This window comes from Callospermophilus lateralis, chromosome 6, assembly GCF_048772815.1.
Source record: "Callospermophilus lateralis isolate mCalLat2 chromosome 6, mCalLat2.hap1, whole genome shotgun sequence".
In the NCBI taxonomy this organism is placed as follows: Eukaryota; Metazoa; Chordata; class Mammalia; order Rodentia; family Sciuridae; genus Callospermophilus; species Callospermophilus lateralis.
Genome location: NC_135310.1, coordinates 90,807,010 through 90,831,388, shown reverse-complemented (window position 1 = coordinate 90,831,388; position 24,379 = coordinate 90,807,010). Strand labels below are relative to the sequence as shown.

The 24,379-nt window shown below is 33.5% G+C and overlaps 1 protein-coding gene across 1 annotated transcript in view; it reads left to right on the top strand.

The window, feature by feature from the left end:
* Col19a1 (collagen type XIX alpha 1 chain) overlaps positions 1-24,379 on the top strand; it is a 296,753-nt gene that overhangs the window by 63,548 nt on the left and 208,826 nt on the right. Inside the window, exons 9-10 of the mRNA XM_076860052.2 lie at positions 10,672-10,716; positions 13,063-13,107. Of these exons, the coding sequence (XP_076716167.2) occupies positions 10,672-10,716; positions 13,063-13,107 (90 nt within the window). The remainder of the gene's footprint in view (positions 1-10,671; positions 10,717-13,062; positions 13,108-24,379) is intronic.

The following is a 24,379-nucleotide window of genomic DNA, read 5'->3' as shown; positions in this document are numbered from 1 at the left end:
TGCACAACCTTATCCTCCTGCATGAAGTGAGAAAATGAGATGAGGATTTGGACATGGGGAGCAAATCCTTCCCAATTTACTCCCAAACATAGCACTCAAACTATGCTTGCTTTTTTCATCTGAGTATTTCACATGAAAAATTGCATTTCCTTTTTCACTTATGTAAATGTAACAGATAAAGTTTTTGAAGTGGGGATTTTTTTAAAGAATAATTTTCTAATAATTCTAAAAATCTAATAGTAAAAATTGAACAAAGAGAGCCTAATTTATGTTAAAATAATATTTTTTTCTGCTGAATTACTTAGAAGTTGTCCTAAAATTTTTTCTTAGTGGGAAAACTTTTACTGAATTATTTTAGTTCCTCATGGATTAGTTATGGAGTAAATACTAGTCATAATTATTATTCCATGCCAATAAACATTCAGAGTTATAATGCCTGAATTTGAATTCCAGCTCAAAATCTTATTCTTTAATTTAGACCATGACACTTAGTCTGTCTTAGTTTTCTCCCTTTTATAGAATGGAAATTATATTATACATCCCTTAGCTTTATCCCAAAGATAAAAGAGATTTTTCATGAGAATTCCAGCTCAATGCCTGATATATAAGAATTTGGTAAAGAATAGATATCATTCTAAAGGCAAACAGTTTAATCCGATTATTCCAAACTCTGGCTTACTGACCAAATTAGAATTCGTTTGAGAAAATTTACATTATTTATTCAAAATTTATGTAGTGGAAAATGTTAAAATAAACATCACATATCTACTGTAACTCTTACCTCTTAAAATAAAAATGGAAGTGAAAAAGCCTATGAATTAAGAAATATGTAAACTTGTATAATAGTAATGATAGCAACTACTCGCTCAATCATTATTATGTGCCAAACACAACCAAGAACCTTCTTTACATTATTTGATTTCATTCTTCTATGAGATAAGATTTATTGTCACTATATAATATAGTAAGGAACTAAGATCTAGAGAGAATTAAAATTTAAGTTCCATAACCTGAAAATAGTGGAGTTAGGATGTGAATCCATATGAATTTATTGTTCTTGCACCTTTACCATATTACCTCATTTGGACTGTTCCCAAATATCCAACTTTTTTTTACACAAATTGTTCTACATTAGATATTAAATTCATTTGCCTGCCAGCTTAATGAATGAATTGTGCAGTTTGCTTTCTACATTCTGCTCCAGGGAGGGCTTAGTCTCTTGTCTTTAAGTCTATGAACCCCTCTAAAATTCTACTAACCTTGGGGATTCTTCCTAACTTTAGGGATTATGTTCACATTTTATGAATCACCAAACAATTTTTATCTCACACAATGAGAGGATTTTGCATAACTTTACTTTTGGAAATAAGTATTATGAAAATAAAACAGTTTTATTTTGTCTTCCAAATTCAAACTGCATTGCATTGCCCAACCTCCAGGGCAGCCCAATAAGGGTCACTTTTCAGATTACCCTCAATTCAACACTTAACCTATAAAATATGCTTTTAATGAACATACACATGCATAGTAATTTATTTTATTAAAAAACAAAAGAACGAAAGTACTATGAGTTCATTTGATAAAAAGTAAATTGAGCTTCCAGAAGTAAAAAGCTCTGTGCTTTATGGCACTTAAGAAGTACATCTGATAATGTGATGAGAGAGTTGCCAAATTGCATGACTCAAAAATAGCCAGACTAACTACCCTCATTATGAGGTATCTTGTATGATGAGCCTTTCCACCATAAATTTCTAGTTGTTGTATTGCAATGAAATTGAATGAGGCAAATCTTTTGTTCTCTAACAGTCACTTTGTGTTTCTTTTCTGTTGGAAAGTGAAATGACTGTGATCTTTGAATCTTGATTCTTCCCTAAAAAGACATTTTTGTGAGAGGCTGAAACTTCAGAAAATAAAGGCAGATGCTGTTATGGTTTATATAAGCACAGACTAGGCTAATAGCTGTTGTGAATTATAATGAATTCTGCGACAGCCCTGGTCCAGATGTAGCATTAATGCCTCAGAGACTCAGAAAATTATAGGCGTTTAGTGAAAAGAATTTTTGTTTAAGTTATTTGGCTTCCTCTTTGTATTTATAGTTTACCCTAATTTTCCTGTGGACATTCTGATTAAACTTAATTCTAGAGTTTCCCCAAAGTTAAAAAAAAAAGTTAAAATACCTATTTGCATGTGGTAATTCACTATAGAAATTGAAACCATTAAATGAGGAGAAAAGAGATAGCCAGTTTTATTCTAATAGTAGGATATTTCCTTTGTATGAATTTGTCACAATTGCTAAAACAAATGTGAGCTTTGTGTAACAGAAAATGCCTCTTAATTGTCTGCATACCTCTGTATTTTAGGAAATTCTGTAATAAACAAAGGTATAGTTGCCAGACATAGGATGGAACCTTTTACCATAATCCATACTAGAAAAAAATGATCATAAAGAAAAAAGTTTTCTCAGTCTACTTGTTGGGTTCACTTATAAAGCTACAAGAATGAAACTTAAATTTTCAGTACAAAATTGCTGCTTGCACGTGGAGTATCTTTGAATTGTCTTATCGGTAGGCACATGTTGATACAGTATCGCACTAAAATAAGTGGAAATATAAGAAGGACAAAGGTAATAGAAGGACAGGAAAAAGAAAAAGAAACTTGCTCACTCTGCAGCTGATTTTATTTCTTAATGGTTTCTTATTCCCTTCTAATGCCTTCCACTCGCATCCCAAGTAGAGCAGTTGGCAGAGAACACAACAGATGGATGACAAGTTCAACACATGCAGTGTATCTGGCACCCAAGCACTTGACTTTTATTTACTAAACAGTTAGCCAGATTTCAAGAACCTAGTCTGCTAATGTTCCTATTTGGTTTAATGCACTATCAGCATCTAGCACGTAAATAATAAAATATTGATGTAAAAAATGTCAAACAGTTTCTCTACATAACTTCGTGACTAATCTTGATGTAGATTGCTGAGATACTGAACAGTGGATTTAAAGATATAATTGGTATCTTTTAAAGACATCTACAACTTTATATAGTAGTTTTTTCTTAAAGTGTCTGATTAAAGGATTTGTTAGCCAGCCTACCCCGGGACAGCCATATGAAGTGTCGGGTACTGAACAAACCTGTCATATAAGAGTGGAAAACTCAGAAGGATGACCACAGAAAATTGATACCTTTCTTCCTTACCATTGTCAATGCATTTTTCACAGATTACTAAATACAAAGCTCATGCATCTTTTTCAGGAAGCCTTCCTGTCCTTCAGAATCAACAGCTCCTCCATTCTGCTCACAGCACTTTATTTATACCACCTAAATCCCCTATATTCATGCCTATATCCCCTGCTAAAATGTGTGCTCCAGAGAAGGACTTAGTATCTCCCTCATCTCTGGAACCCCAGCATCTGGCCCAGCATAGGTTGCCTGACTGATTCTGTGTGAATATTAGTGGAGTTCAGAATTCAAGAAGACTTAACCCTGGACCAGAAATAAAAAATAGGGGATGAATGTTAGAAAACTATGCTGAGGGTAAATTGGAAAAGATGGTGGTGATGCTTCCATACAAATCTTCCATACTTTCTGCAAAGCACACTTTAGGGAAATAGGAAGGAGAATCTCTTCTCTACCTAGGAAAGCTTACAAGTATTGCTTCCCAGAATGAAATATAATAGAAGTGTGTGTATTGCCAGAATTTGATTCCCATTTTCTCTTGGAGAAACCGAGTTTTCCCTTTGCTCTCAAACATAAATCTTCATTATCTTGCTTTCTTTTTTCCCAAACTCAACTAAAAAATCTTCTGACTTTCTTAAAATATTGCTAAGGCATGGTATTTCTCTAAGTCTTCATAACAATTTACCATAGGGCTAAAGATAAGTAACCAAAGACTTTAGTGCATTTAAGCTCCAGTTGAAGTAACTGATATAGAGTCAAACTATAAATTACTCATCATGAGGAATACTTTGGACAGGAAATAGTTTGTAGTGACTGGTAGATCACTGTCCTCAATTAGGAGCTGACTGATGACACTTTCCTCTTTATATCTTAAATCATTTTCCACTTATTAGGATACTTGATTCAGATATCAATTACTATACTTCATGTATTTCTGTAGGTGGTGATTCACATTAAATATCTTACATTTCCCTAATATTTTTGAAGTTTTAAATTTACCACAACAGCTAGTCTCATAACAAAACAAGAAACCCGGGGCTGGGGATATGACTCAAGCGGTAGCGCGCTCGCCTGGCATGCGTGCGACCCGGGTTCGATCCTCAGCACCACATACAGACAAAGATGTTGTGTCCGCCAAATACTAAAAAAAAAAATAAATATTAAAATTCTCTCTCCCTCTCTCTCCTCTCTCTCTCACTCTTTCTTTTAAAAAAAAACAAAACAAAACAAAAAAAAAACAAGAAACCCAAAGTTCTTGTTTCTGGCAGATCCACCTTAACAAACTCATCACAACTGCATAGGAGCAGTTATTACCTATTACTTATTTTGTAATAGGTCCTACAACATTGGTACAAATAATTTCAATATTATTTAGTTTGACTATTCCATGTAATTTTATTTTAGCTAAATTGCAAAAGGATCATGAGATAAAAAATTCTTTTGAATGGAAAACTTAATGGTTTAGTTGACTACAAGTTCAGTGTATGTAACAATTTTGTCTAAAAAAGCAAGTTGAGAGCTGGGGCTATATCTCAGTTCTAGAGGCCTTGCCTAACATGTGTAAGGCCCTGGGTTCTATCCTCAGCACCACATAAATATAAATAAATAAAATAAAGGTACTGTGTCCATCTACAACCCAAAATATATTTTAAAAAAGAAAGTTGATTGATATTATATAGTATCCAGAATAAGGCTGTGTATGAGAGAGGGACTGTGAGGCTGTTCTTTCTTATGTAAGGCCATTTCTGGAGTCCTGTGCTGGGTTTTGAGTATCACATTTTAAGGCATATTGACGGACCAGTGTCTGCTCAAAGAATAGGGATCATAATATTAAGAAATTTCAAACTATAATTTAAAATATTAATGTTTTACTGAATTGAAGATTTGAGAGTGATACAAAAGGATGTCATGTATAAGACCTATAAGATTTTTTTTTTGCTGTGGAATTATAGACAGCAGAATTAAGACTAATAGAAATTTGAGGAAGGTTAATGTAGGTTCAGAAAGCATTGATTCAGTAACCATACATGGATTTTTTTTTCCTATGCTCTCTGCAGTGCAATATAATAGCCAATGTGCCTGACTTTTATAGAAGATTTTAAGAGTACCTAATTAGATCCTTGGTGGCAATATAAATATAAATATATGAATTTATACTTTTCCTTATATTTAAGACTATCCATTGTGCTTATTTTACAGGAATATGTACCTGCATATACTTTCGTACACATATATACCCTCATAATAATAGATTTTTAACAGAATAGATATTGAGCTCAGTTGCTACTCATTAACCATACTTATACTATCGTGAAAAAGACATGTATCAATCATACTTTACATGTGGTAGCTGGCTTTCTCTTCACAAAATGACTCTTAAGAATACTTTATAAGATGGTGTCATCAATTTTGTGGTGAAAATGTTTCAAATTGGTCTTATTTTTAGTATCAATGTAATAATGAATCTTATGTGTTAGCTACATTAAGGATCTAGTTTAAAACATTTGAAGTTTTAGATTCTATGCTATAGATATAGACATAGATATTTGATTTAATAGTTTATTTCTTGGAATGAAGAAAATAAAGAAGAAAAAAATTCTCCTCCTGAAATAAAAGAATTCATTGAATAAGATATCTGAATTGTTTATTAGAACTCCACCAATTTAGGAACCTTATAAAAATTTAATATCTGAAAATTATGTCTGAATAAATCAGGACTATAGTCAGGAAGGTATACATGTCATTAGTGACACACAGAGGCAAAATCAGATTTACTTTTTGCTGCCTGTTTTATTGATTTTCATGCTAGAATTCTGAAATTCCACTTCAGATAATTTCTTCCAGCTATTTCAACATTTAATTTTCTTTTAATGAAAATTCATTAATCTGGAAATATTGATGTATTTCAAAGTGTACATTCAAGTCACATAGAAGGTTATGTTTGTATAAAATGTGCTCTAGGTGGAATGATAGATGGAATTTTATATTTTAATTAAAAAAAAGTTATAAGAAGATACCAGACCTTTAAATCAAAGGTTGAATACCTAACTTTTTGAAGAAATAATCACTACAACATACTATATAACTTTTCTGCCTTCTCAGCCTAATTGTAGGTATTTGCAAATGTTTTGTTTACCTGCTTATTCTACCTTTCTTTGCTTGGTCTTATTTTTTTTTTATTGGTTGTTCAAAACCTTACAAAGCTCTTGACATATCATATTTCATACATTAGCATACATTAGCTTCAAGTGAGTTATGAACTCCCATTTTTACCCCAAATACAGATTGCAGAATCATATCGGTTACACATCCACATTTTTACATACTGCCATACTAGTAACTGTTGTATTCTGCTACCTTTCCTATCCTCTACTATCCCCCCTCCCCTCCCCTCCCATCTTCTCCTCTATCCCATTTACTGTAATTCATTTCTCATCTTGTTTATTTTCCCATTCCCCTCACAACCTCTTATATGTAATTTAGTATAACAATGAGGGTCTCCCTCCATTTCCATGCAGTTCCCCTTTTCTCTCCCTTTCCCTCCCACCTCATGTCTCTGTTTACAATCAATCAACAAGTACATGAAATAAGGCTCACCATCTCTAGTAGTCAGAGAAATGCAAATCAAAACCACCCTAAGATACCATCTCACTCCAGTAAGATTGGCAGCCATTAGGAAGTCAAACAACAACAAGTGCTGGAGAGGATGTGGGGAAAAGGGTACTCTTGCACATTGCTGGTGGGACTGCAAATTGGTTCGGCCAATTTGGAAAGCAGTATGGAGATTCCTGGGAAAGCTGGGAATGGAACCACCATTTGACCCAGCTATTGCCCTTCTCGGACTATTCCCTGAAAACCTTAAAAGAGCGTACTACAGGGATACTGCCACATCGATGTTCACAGCAGCACAATTCACAATAGCTAGACTGTGGAACCAACCCAGATGCCCTTCAATGGATGAAAGGATTAAAAAAATGTGGCATCTATACACCATGGAGTATTACGCAGCACTAAAAAATGACAAAATCATGGAATTTGCAGGGAAATGGATGGCACTAGAGCAGATTATGCTTAGTGAAGCTAGCCAATCCCTAAAAAACAAATACCAAATGTCTTCTTTGATATAATGAGAGCAACTAAGAATAGAGCAGGGAGGAAGAGCAGGAAGAAAAGATTAACATTTGCTTGGTCTTATTGGTTCTGGGTTTCGTAATGGTAGACCTAGTGAATATGATTTATAATCAGATGTCTTTCAGACAACATATATATCCTACATAATAAGAAAGACATTGACCCAATATGCAAAGAATCAGGAAAACTAACAATTTATGATTTAGGTCTAGCTATGATGACTTCTAGGAAAGGTACAGTGATAAAAAGGAAGTTACATGAAATTGGTTTGATCAGCTAGCCCCAAATCTCACCTGAATTTTTTCCAAAAGTTTCCAAAAAGATTATTTTTACTTCTGCTAAGGGTTCTTTTTGTTTGTTCTGCAAAGTTTCAGAGAGGCATTGGTAGAGTTTTGCCATGCTTTTTATTACACATATATATTCATTTGTCCTTCTGTAGTTTAAGATTGTAACTTTTTATTACACATATATATTCATTTGTCCTTCTGTAGTTTGAGATTGTAACTGCAAAAGGACATGCATCCTTTCATAGAAAAACCTGTAACAGAAAGTACATGCTTCAGAAACATGTTTTGAAAATTAGGGTTGCTTTGGAAACCATTGATTATAATTTCCTTTGATTAATGAACTAAAATATTGATTGGAAGTGAAAGGAGAAGCATCTTATTTCTTTTCTAGACTGAGACTGGAAAACACAGCAGGATTTCAAAAAAGGCAAATAATATGTACCCTTCCAGTAATGTTAGTCAGATATTTATTTTATAGGTGCAAATAAATATGAACCCAAGCTGCCTAGAGCACCCTCAGGGCTTTGAGCCTGTGCCTCAGCATGCACATAGAGACTCATTCTTCTGACATAAGTTAGGTTTTAGATAAAGTTCTGATGGGAACATAATTGTCCATTAATCTGTTAAAGAAAAATTTAGTAATTAGGACGATTTCCTTCTTTAGTTCTTAATGCTACTTAATAAATCTTTCCTTTTTTGAGATTAAAAACAAAAACAAATATGCTCATTTATCCCTCGGGCTAGAATAATGACAATTTTTAAAAAATGATTATAAGTGTCTAAGTAGGTCATCTATGGTAACTTCAAGAAAAATAGGGAAAGGAAATACCAAAGTTCCAAACTTAAGCTTCGAAAGTGCCAACAATATTTCATAAACTTCTACATGTTGATGTCACTCAAGGCCAGCTCATTTCTTATGGCATAGTATTGTGAATTGGATTATCTTGGAAGCTAGAATTATGTTTACAAAACAAATTTCCAGTCCAGAAAGAGGAGAGACTAATTAACACTGATCATAAGAAAAGAAAATATGTTAATTAAAAAATCACAAAACCTGTGTCAACTAAAGACACATTATCAATATCACAGCTTTAGAGACTTTTGGTGACTAATTAACCATGTGTCTGGGTGTAACCCTAACCTGATACAGGGCTGAGAGGGCACTTTGGGAGCCAGTTCCCAGAGCATATGGTGCATAAGAGTGGGCTGAAGCAAAGGAAAAGAGGAGATACTGTCACTATTTCTATCTCTCAAAACAGTATTTCTGGCAATATAAATGTGTTCTTATTGGATTATATGCCATATCTTGTTATCATGTGTAACTTGTAATATGATATAAACCATTATGTTGGCTCAACTTATGAAAATAATCCACTGCTTATGGACAAGTGGACATACTTCTGTGATGAGTAATAGAAGCTCCATTTCCATAGAATGTTCTCTGGCGTCAAATACTTAGTGTGCTTTTGCTATCACTTTATCACATGGATTTGGAAGTTTCTGATAGACTTGAGTTATGTCTAACATCTAAAAATATAATAATTTTAAATGATAGAAATATTTATTATATAGATCACTATTTTATTGTTGCTTCAACAATTAATTACATTAGCATAAAGTTTTGGCCTTTCTGTGATGATAGCAATTATACTGTTGAATACATTGATAATTTAATCTAATCTAAGAAAAATCTTAGTCTTTCACATGTGTGCATGTGTATAGGTGTATACCTCTAATAAAAATCACCAAAACTTGCTAAAAATGTATTAATCAGAAACTACAGATCTCTTTAGATTGTTGTTTTAAAATTTGAAGATGTGACTTTTTTTCACATCTTTGAATTTTGTTGAAATATTTTTAGAAATGGTATTTAACTGTATTGTAAATAATGATTAAAACAAATTCGTTTTAAAATTAATTATAAATATTTGATGGAAATAGAAAACGTCAATAGTTAATATTGAAAACTGCCTAAGCCTGGAAACTCAGAAGCCAAAGTAAATTCCCTTAACCAGCTAAATTCCTAAGACTCCACTGAGAACATGCACATCCTCCTAGGGGTATCTCATTCTAGCCGATGTGCTGTTCACCGACTAGACAGACAACTTGTCAAAGAAGACCCATGAATTCCAGCAATAGATACTGATAGCCATCTGCGGAAAACCTTTATCCCCAAGACAGGAACCAGAAGAATGGAAAGAACTAAAAATTCTTCCAAGTGATTATTTCATGTAAAATGGCATTATATATGACTACAAAATCAATCTAAAGGCAATCAGCAGAAATAGATAAGAAAGTAAACATGATAAGAATATATGTATGTGTGTGTGTATACATACATATATACATACATATTTCAGACTCTAGGTAAGAAGATACTTGGGCTGGGGTTGTGGCTCAGTGGTAAAGTGCTTGCCTATCACATGTGAGGTACTGGGTTCATCCTCAGCACCACATAAAAATAAAGGTATTGTGTCCATCGACAACTAAAAAAAAAAAAAAATTTAAAAGACACAAGTCAGAATTAAATCTTCTCCCAGAGACAGTTAAAGAAGGCAGCGAGGCACACAGAGCTAAACTGTGTGTATTAGAATTCCAGTTCCACCACCTACTGTGTCATCATCTAAAAGGCAGTCATGGTAATAATATTGACCTGATAGGTTTGTTAGGGGAACATCACCTGTACCATAAAAAGCACTGTGTCAGACTTTAATGTTATGCTCAGAGGTTTGAAAGAAAGAACATAAAATAAGGATGCTAAACAGCATATGGAAAAGCAAGCTGTGGCCAGTGAGACATCATTTCAAGTCTCAGGTACTGCTACAAGTTGGATGATCTTAAGCATACTATTAACCTATAAAAGACTCCCTCCCTTTCCCTACTTTAAAGTTGAGATGGTAGTCCTGGAGTTGCGATCTAATGGACAGATGGAAAGTCTGTAAACATGACAGATATTCAATATTAGGCTACTCTTCCCCACAACATTAGTGTTGGTTATTGAAGACTACACACACAAACAAACAAAAAAAGTCTTTGTTTTTGTGGCTAACAAAATTTATTCTGTTTACTTTTTTTTAGGGTGAAAATGGTTTACCTGGTGCTCCAGGCTTTCCTGGTCAAAAGGTAGAGGTTTTGTTTAATGTTTTATGTGAACTAGGGAGTTTTTGCAACTTGACGATTGAATTTGTTCATACTATAATAGAGATTCAGAAAATGTATTTTATAAAACCAGATTTCATCAAAAACTCAAGAAGTTAATGAGGACCTATGGTCTCTTCCCAGAGAGACCACGCTAGGAGAGAGGGCAATCTGAGAACGTGAACAATAGTGCATTCTGAGTACTGGAAATACTGAAAGTGCAGATAGTTTCTCTGGGAACATTTTCACTGTTATTAAAGCTTACAATGTACAGTGGAATAATTTTTAATGCCTTTGGATTTGGTTACTTCTTATTTATCCTTCTTTTTGTATATCCCAGGTTTATCTCAACATGATGGTTACAGTGATAAAATATTAAATATTACAAAGTCATTACAATCTTTTCTAAAACATGTCTTTCAGTATGACAAATGCATGATAAATGAGAAGGTTTTTGCTGGATAGGCTTTTTATTTCAATGCCCAGCATCTTTCTCTTTAAAAAAGTAAACATTTTTTGTACCCTTTTACTGTCCAAAGACTTTCTGGGAAAGAGAATGATTGTATTTGACCAGCATAGCTACACTAGCACGTAGATTGGTATATTTCAATTTCCTGGAAGGATGGGCGTCACTTCAGGTGGGGCCAGCTGTCATGATACAACCCAGATAATCCTACCACAGGGGACAGCATTATTGATGCAATATTAGATGCCCAGCAAAGCCAAGCATATCATTTATATGTTCTGGAGAAGTTTTTACACATTTTAGCAATAAGGTATCAGAAATTACTAGACACTGGGTTTTTCTCTGTGGCTAAAAATATCATTTTAAAAGATATGCATTTGTTTATAGTTAACAGCTTTAAAAAAATGCTTCCTTTACTTGGCCCAATAAAGATAATAAGATTGAACTGGCAGTGATGAAATGGTAAGCTTCTGAATTTCTTCACAGTAGTTCTAGACAAAACCCATTGATACAGCATGTGCTGCATCTGTGAGTCGAATTGCAAGCCAAGGGATGTGCAGATTTATCTGCTGGGAAATAGTTTTGGACTTTCCAGCAGCTGTTTGTGGTGGCTGCATCATGCTGACATTGTGGCTGATGTACTGGAGGCATTTAGCAGCTTCAATGTCAGCTTGAATTAACGGATCAAATTAAAGTCTATATTTTAGGAAAAATGGTAGGGAAAAAAGGTAGGCAATACATTCAGTGGTAAAAAATGTCTTTCAACTAACCTATTATCTTCCCTGGTAATTTTTTTGAGAGTAGGTAAAGAAAAAATAATTATTTAATCATACATGTGTATACATGTACCCATCACATGTATTTGTATGTACATGTATCAAATTATACATTAACAAACCAAGTATACAGTATTAAGTTGGCATTCCTTTTCATATAATTTACATGAATTTAAATTATGCCTGGTGTCACCTTGTAGAGGCATTATAGACAAACGGGAGATAAGAAACCCTTGACCTCTTGTCTTGGTGCTCTCAGGAAATGCCTCCTGAATGCTTTTATGTCAAAGAGTTCCAGAAGTAGAGGGGTGCCTGTGACCCATCCCCAATAGTCACTTACTGACTATGTTGTTGAGCGCCTGGCAGGGAGGAGGCATCAGAGAATATCTGTTGACTGTATGGAGGGAACATGAGTGCTCTCGAAATCTATACCCAAATTGAAAGGGGAAGTAGGCTCATTGCATCAGAGAGGATTTACTGGAAGAAAAGGGGACTTACATTTTTCAGAATAAATGTGGCAGTTGACAGCCAGCAGCTCTGTGACCACCAGTCTTTTTTGTGGCTGAAAGGCAGGAGAGAGGGGCAATGGAGAGCACTGTGCTGGTGAGGGAGCAGGAGGGAGCAGGAGCAGAACTTCATGAAGCCAGAACTCACCCATCCTGAAACTCTCACTGGAAGGATGTAGCAACATCAGCTTTCTGAGAAGTGTTTCTCCTGGATCTAGTATAATATAATAAGTAGTGATAATAACAAGAATGACATAGTCTGTGGTAGGCTCTATGCTAATGATATGTTTAACTCTCAAAACAAGTCAATGAGCCAGGTACTAACTACTAGCATACTTATTTTATACATGGGAAAATTCAGGCTTATCAAGATTAAATTGCCTAGAAGCTACTAGAAAAATGTTCTTTCAGAATTTAGGAATATTTAAATTCTGTGTTATTTAATATTGGCTTAGAGCTTACATAGTAGGAATTATTATATTAAACTATTGATTTTTTCATTGTTAGCAACATTATTTTTACTTTAAGATTATATGTATTGTAAGTAGTATTTTCTTATACATACCACACTCCTCTTTTACAGGGAGAACAAGGTTTTGAAGGCAGCAAAGGAGAAATTGGTGAAAAGGTAAATCTCTCTCCTAATATATACATCTGTAAAGATAAATTTTGTTCTTGAAAATATTGTAAACATATCTAGTTTCTAGCTTTTTGTGTGTTCTTTGTAAGCAATTCAATAATGTTATAGGAATAACAAAGTATTTACTTCAATTTAATGTCCTGATTATTGTTAGAAATCTAAACTTTTAGATGGTATGGTAGTTAGACATTTCTGGTTAAATTCATTCCATGGATATATAAATGATACAAACATTCATTAAGTGCTATATTTTGTTATGTCATTGGTCTACAATGTCCAAGTCTTTAAATGCTTTGTTCATATGTATACCTGGTTTACTAGTGAAATTCATAAAGAATAAATAAGAACTAAATATAACCATCAGGGTCTCACAGAAAAAAGAAGGCACAATAAAATTAGAATAATGTCAAAGATTTTAATAAAAGGTGGTTTTAAAAGGTATTAGCAAGATAAAAGAAAATAACAAGGATTTGTAGTATCCCAGGTCAGGTTACAACAGACTTTTAAAATCCTGCATAATTACCCCAGCCAGAGGAAGAGAAAACTATATGAAGAAAGCTATAGAAGGAAGTGTGAGGAGCATGAGTCCAAGGCTGTCAGTCTCAAGGAGGAGCCAGGGCAATAAATGCCCCCATCACACTGTCCTTCAGCCTGAGCTCTCATGCTGCTTACTCCTAATGGCCAAACCAAACTGAGAGCAAAGGGATGCTGCCCATGGAGATTGGCCTCCCAGAGACCAAAGGTGGGCAGTGGACCTTGAAGGACTAATGACAGATATCAGCCCCCTATTCTAATTGCTGCCATCTCAAGTTAAGTTCTCACAAAAATAAATTCTGGACAGTTCATTTTGAATTTTAAGAGAGTATTTTATTTTAATAAAAGACTACCAAAATCACTTGATGGTTCTTAAAAAATATTTAAACAATCATTGTTTTGCAAATGTATGGTTTTTATTGAAGTTATCAAGAATAGAAGTGTCTGATCATCTAAAATTTACCTTTAGATGATCATTTGAATCTGTCTGCATTTCAAAAAACAGAAACAATACCATTCCTTTGTTTCGTTACTTTTGTATACATCAAATGCCATGAAATTGAACAGCAAGAAGGACTAGAAAGAGGAACAGATAATCTCAAATTAGTGTTGCCTGCATTTAGCTTTCTTGGCAGTGATCAGTTATTTGCTGCTTCAATAAGTATTTATAGAGACAATGAGCGTCTCTTATAATTATGCACAAATTACACATGTTGTAAACTACATGATAATTACTTTTCCTCACTGAACTGTGAGGGAGAAAAAAAGATAGCCATATCATTACCATGCAATTGAGGAGAATTCCATTAAATTATGACTATTTTTAAAGTGGGTCTTTTCTCTTTGAAATCCCTTGAACATTTTTGTTTTATAGTAACAGTCATTGCAAGGCTGTGCCTTTAAATAAATACTTTATGTACACATCTTTTTGATTTATTAGTGGGATTTTACCTGTAGGAATAAGTCCAACTCAGGAAGAGCAGATATATTCACTGTAATTTAGTTACCAACACACTAAATCTTAGTGGTTATTTTTGTATTTATTATAATTGATATTGCTTGGTAACGAAGGGATTCTCATAGGTTATAGGTATATAGAAAAGCATTTGTTATATTTTGCTCCCAAGATTTCCCTTGTAGTTCCTCTTATCTATTAACTGTTGTATTCAAATAGCCAATTTTGCCATAAGGTAAAAATATTTATGGAGAATAATTGAAAGATATCAGAAAGAAGGTATCAAATAGAAAATACAGCACCTTGAATGAGAATCATAACTCCAATGATTTATAGGAAGACATAAGATTCATGTAATAACATTTATGTCAAAATGTGTTCTGCATTGATTGTTGTTTACTGTATGTCAAATATTTGAGCCTTTATAGTATTATGTTCTGGAAAATACATGGATTCTGGCCCATATTGCTTGCATTTTTCCATAAGGTAAATAACTGAGGTCCATTGATTGACTTCTGTTTTTAGATAAAACTAGTAAAGTCTATGAAGTGCTCACTTTGGTGTGACAACAACATGAGATTCTTGAATTGCTTTCAACATATTATTTTCTGAACAAAGTTAATCTAAATTGAATTTAAATTTCTTTTGGAAAGCTGAGTACATAATTATAAAGACACCGACATTCCTTCTTAGTTTTCTTTATTACGCCTTAAACTTTGACAGTTTTGAGTAACACAATTCACTAGTTGCAAAATAAAATAATTGAGGAAGTTGTTCCTGGTCATAGATGGCATATCATGGACACATATGGCTACTGGTCAAAACATTTAAAAACTGTATCAACTTTGAAAGATAAAATATTATGTGATGATTTCCAGGTGGTATTTCTACAAACCAGTGAAAACTAAGTAGAAAAATCTGTTATTTTTTCATTATATATAGAAAACCATGTTTTAGGCTAACATAACTCAATAGACTGACCAATTGGTTCTTCAAAAAGTAGAATATGTATTCCTTAGCCCAGAGAAGAATCTATGTAATCTGAACAAGTACCGGACTTTGTTTGAAAGTGCAGTCATCCCTTTGAGTCTGTAAGTCTGATTGGAAGACTTCCCCACAGATACCAAAATCTGCACATGTTCAAGTCTCTTATACAAAATGGTGCATGTAACTCATGCATATTCTCCTTTATTCTTTAAATCATCTCTAGGTCCTTATAATGCCTAACAATGTAAGCACTATGCAAATATTTATTTTACTGTATTGTTTAAAGAATAATGACAAAAAAAGTCTGTACATGTTTAGTAGATGCAATTTCTTTTCTGAATATTTTTGAACCACAGCTGGTTGAATCCAAGGATGTGGAACCCTTAGATACAGAAGGCCAACTGTAGTTGGCCTGAATCTATAACTATTTGTAACAACAGGGAAAAGCCTCATATATTACTGAGCAAAAACAGTTCAGTCAAGTGAATCCTAAAGTGAACATCATTTTAAGGAGTGGTTAGTCCTTTCATAAATGAGCTACTTGCTGGGCAAGGTGGTGTACACTTGTAATCCCAGTGGTTTGGGAGATTAAGACAGGAAGATCACAAGTTCAATGCCAGCCTCAGCAATTTAGTGAGGCCCTATGCAATTTAGTGAGACTCTTTTTTCAAAATAAATAAATAAAAGCTTATTTATAAAAGCTCAGTGATAATGTACCTTTGGGTTTAATCCTAGTAACTCCCCATCTAAATTAACTATTTATACTGATACTGATAGGATCCCCCAGAAGACAGCTATTTTTGGTTCACCATGCTCTGATTTATCATTAGGACATAGGAATGAACCTTTCCCATTTCTCCAGTCCTGGATGGCAAAATGAGGTATGCATTACTCAAGAATCCTTGGACTCTCCAGTAGCATGGTTCATGACACTGGGGATTGAGGGACCCTCCTCACATCTGACATCTTTGGCTTCTCAGTTTCTACAAAAGTAGTCTTTGTGGGATTTTCCTAAGGAACCTAAGGAACCTAAGGTTCCTTCAGTATTATTGTAGGTGCTGAGTGGGCAGCTACTACTAATGAACAAAATGGACAGCCTACTTTTGAGGTGACAGTTTTTCCCAAAATATAAGCTTTCCTAGAAATGACTTAGTCAAACTCTTGCTATATAACCAAATGTAAATGCATTAAATAAGCTCTTAATTAACATCGTGTTAGAAAAAAGACCACTCACTCCACAGATCACTGGAGTAATAATCTTTCCTAAATTCTGAACCTAGGCTTTTACTTTATGTCCTTGTGAAAATAGAGATATTACTTGGTTAAATTTATGAAAAGAGAATGAAAATAGAGAAAGAAGTGGAAATGTCTTCTTCAGTATATTATTCAGTATTTTTAAGTAATTGCTTCAAATTGTACAATTTAGTTTGCTTTTAAGATGATTATTTTGTGTGTGTGTTGTCATTTAAGCTCTGACTAACTTGAAGTTTAAAAACTGACTTTCCTAGTTAAATTTGACCCTGTTGGTAGATATTTGAGAAAGACAAACATTCAGTGGAAATTGCCCTTTATGACACATATTTCCTGATTTATTGTTTAAAAATGTAGTTGATTTGGGTTTATTTGAGAGAGGTGTTTATCATAGGCATATATGATAACAAATTCTTACAAGAATCTGAGATGTTTCAGTTATTGTGGACTTTTTTCATTTGGGAAATTGAAATGATCAGGTCTCTTAAAGGTTTCTAAGTCTAGTGAAAACAAATGAGCTTTTCTTCAAGAACTACAATTTAAGATGTGAACAGCATGTAACATTTGATATTTTCTTTAGCTGTGAGTGTCTACAGGTGAGCTATTAGTTTCTGGCTCACTCTCCTTTAGACTGTGGACATTATGTATTTGACCATCTTATTTATTGATGTCTTCTTCCATTCTAGGTTAAACTAATAACAATAAAGTGACCACAAAACACACACGCAAATGGTTGCTGATTTAACTCATCTCTTAAAACTGTTGTTGGAAAACTAATCATTGTGAACTTCCACAATGACTTGTGATTTTGATCATCTTGCTGTTACCACAATGCTGTCTTAAAATGCCACATAATATATATTTAAGTCAAAAATTTTTGTTTAAATGTCTATTAACTCTGGTTTTATAGCAGTTTCATACATTTTCACTTGAAAGAATCCACTGGAGAAACATTTCACTGATCTCTATTCTTTATTTAAAAACACATTTTTAAACTGTATAAAATGTGATATTTCAAGTGAACAAAATGATTAAAATGTACATCACAACCTAGGATAAAGTATATGTATATTTACTACCCCAAACTCTCTGGTGTTATTTATATTTAAGCCATATATTCAAACATTTGTACTTATTTTATTAGCAGTCAACATTAGGCAATTTTCAGATGATACAATTGAAATTTCCATACACCAACCTAAAATAAAATATATTTAGGTTGTGTTGATTTTATTAATGTTGATTTCATTAGCATTAATTTCATGTGCAACCTTTTGCCTTTGGTGGTTGCTTTGGAGGATGTAATAGGACTGGAAAAGACTTCCTAAAAATGTCTTTACTCATCTGTTTAGCATCACTATTCCTAGTGGTGTATAGTCAAGGGGACATTAGAAGCTGTAGCATTGAGCCCATTGTTGTTTTTCTATCACTTTTTATTCTCACCATTAAAATTTTATTAGCACCTGTGATATGTCACATACAATCCCAATGTACAAATGCTAGGCTAATAAGCATCGTGGACACTCAGTAGTATATTGTTCACGTATTTCTGACAGGTTTCCATCTTATATTTAAGTCATAAACAAAAACAATTCTATTTTTTATACCAGTATCACAAATAAATTGTGTCATCTGCCTGTGAATAACTAAAATATTGGCTTTTCACATTAAATATCATGAGCCAATTGGACAATCACTAGTAATCATTTGCTACAAAAAAAATCACTACTTCAAATTTATCAGGACATATTACACTAGAAAATATTTTTACTTTAGTCAATTTCTCATTCGGTTGTTTTAATAATGGTACAAAAAAAAAACTAGAGAATTTGAAAGGATAGCTGTGATCTTTGGCCACTTAGAATTGAGTGTGAAAATGCCCAACTGAAGAAGTCCATATGATATACATAAACTATTTTTCAGTACGTCTTAGGGCAGCATTTAGGTCATTTAGCATGTCCTTCAAGAGACTGGATCATTTTAATTTCTCCAATTGAGAAGTCCATGCTGACTGAAGCATCTTAGATCCTTGCAAGAATTGGTTGTTATATATGTCCTTGGTAGGCATCACTCTTGAGTAAGCCAAAGTCAAGCACATTTCAAACAATAAACTGGAACATACACAGCTAGTTTCTAGAAAAGAGCTCTTCCAAAAAAAAAAGCCTAGATTGCCATTTTATTGTGGAGCTGGTGGAGATATATGATGGAATAAATTAATTTACATATTCCTATTTTCTGTGTGCCAATCTAGCTCTGCTGCGCCAACTGTGTGAACCTAGACATCCTTGCTTCTTTACCAAGGTCTTTTATAAAATAAAGTTAAAAATTCCTACCTGATAATGTGGTTGTAGGAATTTAATAAAAACCTGGTGAATAAAAGATACTCTATAAGTATTAATATAATATCAACAGCCAAAATATGAAGGATAATATAAACTATTAATATCTTCAGAAAAGTATATTTAATGTAATCATTTAAATTTTTAATTTGTGTAATACTATTTCCTAATTTTCTTTCTTAATAGGTAAACAAAATAAAAAAGATTATAGTAGTTAGCTACTGATACGTAACAAATTACCCCAAAACTTAGTGACTTAAAACTACATTCATTTACTTAGCTTATAATTCTATGGTTTAGAAATTTATACTTGGCTTAGCTCAGTGATTCCCCAGTCTCAGCTGGTAATGTCTGAGTTTGCTCAGATATCTCTTCTGTGCTAAGAGTTTGGGTGAGGATGGCTGGTCTAAGTTGGCCACTGGTAGATAGTGTGTGTCTACTCCAGATGATCTCTCTTCCTCCAGGGGTTTTCCCAGACTTATTCTCAAGGTGAAGGCAGGAAGCCAAAGAGAGTAAGAAAAAGAACGTGAGGTCTTTTGAGGTCCCTGGCTCATAATCAGTATGCCATCACCTCCGCCATATTATTTTGACTAAAGAAAGTCCCAAACTGAGCCTAGATTAAAAGACCAGAAAATACATACCACTTATTATTGAGAGAGTCGTAGTCAGATTGTAAAAGGTATGGATATATGAAGGGATGTAAAATGGGGTCAGACGTTTTGTAACTAATATAACACAAATCATAGAAAAGTCAATTTTTAAATTAGCAAATCTCCTTTAGAGTAAAATGTTTGGATTGATTTATCTACTTTAATATTCTTGTTCTCCCAAGTCCTGAAATATAATAAGTTATGTTTACATACTGAGATTTGGATACTCTGTCAAAATATATTTTCAAATTTGGAATGACAGAATCACTTTATATTTAAAAAGAAAACATAAAAAAATGAAATTTTTCATTATACTAGTAGCAGCAAAACAGTATATGAAATAATTTTTAAAACAATAATTTTGTACTTTGATATCATGGGCTTCTTAATTTTAGCTAAAGTAAAACAGACTAGAATAAATGGTAAAAGCAGGTCAGAGTTGAATTGCATTTTTAGGATCTCACAATTAAATCTTTCTTGACAATTATGACTAGTATTCAAAAATGAATGAAAGAATGTTAAATACTGTTATTATAAATACAAAACTTTCCCATCATCACTCTAAAGCAGCTGTCAACATGTCACCTTACTTCCTGTGAATTCTCTCTTGGTTCACCTTGTAGAATTTTACTCAACAACAGCCTGTTATAAAATTATTTCCTGTACCCTGATAATAGGTGTAAAACTTTTAAAACTTTTAGTAAGGACCTACTTGTTTGATTTGACAGCTGACTTGAAAAATGAAGAGAACAGATGGAGTCAAATAATAACTATGATTTCAAAAATCAGAACAATTTATCTGTGGCCAGTGAAAATTGGTATGGGAGTAACCATGCCAACTTTCAATTACCCATGGCAGCAGGCAATTGGGAAACGATAACGGCAATCCCATGACTGAGCCAGAGGCTTAACATTAGTCACTACAGATTGTGTGTAATTTTCTTGATTCCTTATAGTACTAGTGAATAATGAATTAATGTGAAACATTTAGCCCTCTATTTTTGCATCACTTGTTAGTAGCTCTAGAAAAATGGAGAGAACACCAGAGAGACACACACAAATGAGAATAATTATCAAGGACCAAAAAATTTTGAGAACATTGAAAAGTCTTTTAAAGAATTATTTTCAATGATTGCATTCCGTATGAATATATAATATTTAACCACTCCCTTGTTGTTGTAAATTTAGTCTTTCCCCATGTGTGTATTTGGTGATTTGGGCACAGTAAATTTGGTGGAATGAGAGCAGAAACCAGTAGGAGTATGTCGAAGAGTTAATTATTACATAGATGACAGAGTAAAGAGACCATGCAGAAAACCCTCTCAGAACTGTCTATAAAGAATATCAAAGCAATAGAGCAGTAGCTGGAGGGAGTGTGGATTACTGAAGGAAAAAACTTAATATACCAAAATCCAAAGCAAGGTCTTTGATAGGAAACAGCAAGATATGACCCAAAAGCAAAGTATAAACCAAAGTTCTTATAGAGAGGATTACAAATGTCTTATACTTCCTATGGATTAGGAAGGATTTAAAGACTTAAGCCAGTAATAACTTTGTATTTAAGAAAATCCCATTGCAATCAAGAGCAAGACAAAGGTCTCACCATTATTTTTTAACAGTATCTTGGAATGACATTTATAATGTTATTTTTATTTCCAAATCACAGTAAAATTTAAATTTATTAATTTCTCTTCATTTTTATCAACACCACTAAACCCTAATTATTAGTCACTCCCTAATTAATCTCCCTATTTTTTAAATTTTTATTTATTTATTTATTTATTATTCTAATTTGTTATATATGACAGCAGAATGCATTACAATTCATATTACACATCTAGAGCACAATTTTTCATATCTCTGGTTGTATATGAAGTGTATTCACACCATTCGTGTCTTCATACAGGTACTTAGGGTATAATCTCCCTATCTTTATTCTTGTTCTTCTCCATCCATTCTCCTTGTTAAGACCAGATGAATCTTTACAAAACTAATCATTTGTCTCCTGTTTTTAAAACATATTGTTTGTTTCCCATTCAGATCCAGATCCCTCACATATCCTACAGAGCCCTGCTATCTGCTTGCACTTCCCTGCTGGAACTCACCTCTCCTCACACCTGCCCTTGTCCTTTTCTGCTCCAGCCACACCAATCTCTGCTAGCTTTTTGATGTCAGCAAGCTGTCTTCTGTCTCAGGCCTGTCCATTCACGTCTCATTGCTTGTAATGGTTTTTCCATTCACTTGATTCACTTCTATCCATTTACTACATCTTAAAAATAATTTTCTTCGATATTTCTTCCTTCATGCATCAGTTAAAATTCATTCCTTCTGCCAAGTGTGATGGTGCACACTTTTAATCCCAGTTACTTGGGAGACTGAGGCAAGAGGATCATAAGTTTGAGGGCAGCCATGGTAACTTAGCAAGACCTTGTCTCAACATTTAAGAAAGGATTGGGGATACAACTCAGTGGTAGAATGCTCCTGGATTTATGACAACCAGTACAGCAATATTAATTAATTAATTAATTTGTTCCTTCTGTTATGATTTCTCATTATATTTTTTAACATTATATTTCATTTTTAAGCATTTATCATAATTTGTAAGTTTCCTGATGTGATATTTTTGTTTGTTTTTCTGTTCCTCTCTATAGAGTAGAAGCTCCATGAAAGCAGGGATCATATCTGTCTCTGTGTTTTAGCTTCACACTAAACATAATGCCTGGCACATGAACAAATTCAAATAAATAATTCATCATCACCAGAGACTAGTGTAGACAAGGTTAAGTAGTATTTTTATCAGCCTCCTAAAGTATTTATTTAATAATTATTATTTTGGTGATGTTTATATCAACCCTGTTTTTTTCAGACCCCTACTATTGTGAGGTGTAGTTACATGCACAGCATATTTAATGTTCATACGACTGTATTTGCTGGATCACATTACTTTTATTTGTATTATCCTTGGAATTGTGATTCAAAAAATACAATATATAAGACATTAATATATTTAATAGTGTGCTAAAACATGCACAGAAAAAAATTGTTTAACATTTCAATTTTAATTATTTGCAAATTGCATTGTCTTTTTGCAGGCTCTGTTTATTCTATAAAATAAATAATATAATTCTTTTAATATCAAATATGACAATGTTTTTCAAATTTAGTGATGGTATTAAGTGTCATCTACTGACTCCTGTGTTATAATTTTTAGTTGCATTTACAGTGAAATTATGGGTTGCTAACTGCAATGACCTTGGGCTGGTTTTTGTTAAGGAAATTTATTTGTTAACTATTTTATGTAATTTAAGGACAAAGAATAATGGAAATTTGGGGGCACATAACAAGAGATGGGTAGGAAAGGTGTGATTCTCGTTTGTATAATGATTATGACAACCTGACCTTTGACAGTTTCTTGTTAATCTGTGTTGAATGTAAGAGAGTGGGTTTTCAATTTGCCTAAACATTGCTTTTATCTTGCTTTTTACTCCAGCTACCCTGTTTCTTTACCCCAGGCTCTAGAGCTGCCTTTCATTTGGGTTTCCACTCTTAGGTTTTGTCTCCCACTTTCTCCTTGCTCCGGGCCTGGCTGTGCCAAGAATTCAGCTTCCTGGGCTCTCTGCCGGGATCCTCCTCTCAGCTTCTCACTCATCTCAGGACTCTGTTGCTTTCTTTTCTACTTGTTTTACTTTCACTCATCCATATCTGATTTCCTTTTCAGGTTTCTTTCTTTCATTTTTCATTTTTAGCAGCTTTAAGAGGAGAAGATAATTGTTAGTATAAATGTGTGAATTCAGCAGGTGACTCCAGAGAATTTTTGCATTAAAACAAGGAAAAGAGCTATTATGCAGTTCCCCACTACCCCTAACTACTTCTGAATGAAACTGAGTTTTAAATTAAGAGTAAGGTAAAGGCAATCCTCTGGTTTGTTCATGTGTTCTTAATGTATTTTTATAAATGTGTTTTTAAAAATATTTTTATGGAATGCATTTAAAATTAGAAATTGCTTCTGCTTAACATAATCATCAAATATTCATTATTTTAACTGTTTTTAGTAAGTCTCAGTTAATAAATGTTTTATTAACCAAATCTCTTTATTGAAAATACATTTCAGATGGTAGGAAAATAATTAATTCAGTGTCAACAAATATTAGTGACAGGTGCATAATTTTTATTTAGAGGCTGCTGGCATGTGAACTTCTTTCACAATCAATGTAAAAGCAATTCACTATATAGGAGTTGCTGAACAAGTGTGTCCCACCAGACTGAAATAGCAGAATTCCAGTGCAGAGTAGACAGAGGTGTTGGTGCAGCTGCTCTTACAAGTGAATGATGTAAAGGGACTGGCTGTGTGAGAAGTTATCATCTAGGCTTATGATCATCTATTGCTTCTCAGTCTAATATCTTTGAAAAACTCTCCTTGGTTTTTACTTTTCCTTGCTAATCCTCACAATCCCCCTTAAGCCACATAAGTAACTTCCCATCAGTGATCTGTTGTAACAGCAATCCAGGGTGAATGAGACAAGACCTAGAAAATGATTAGCATG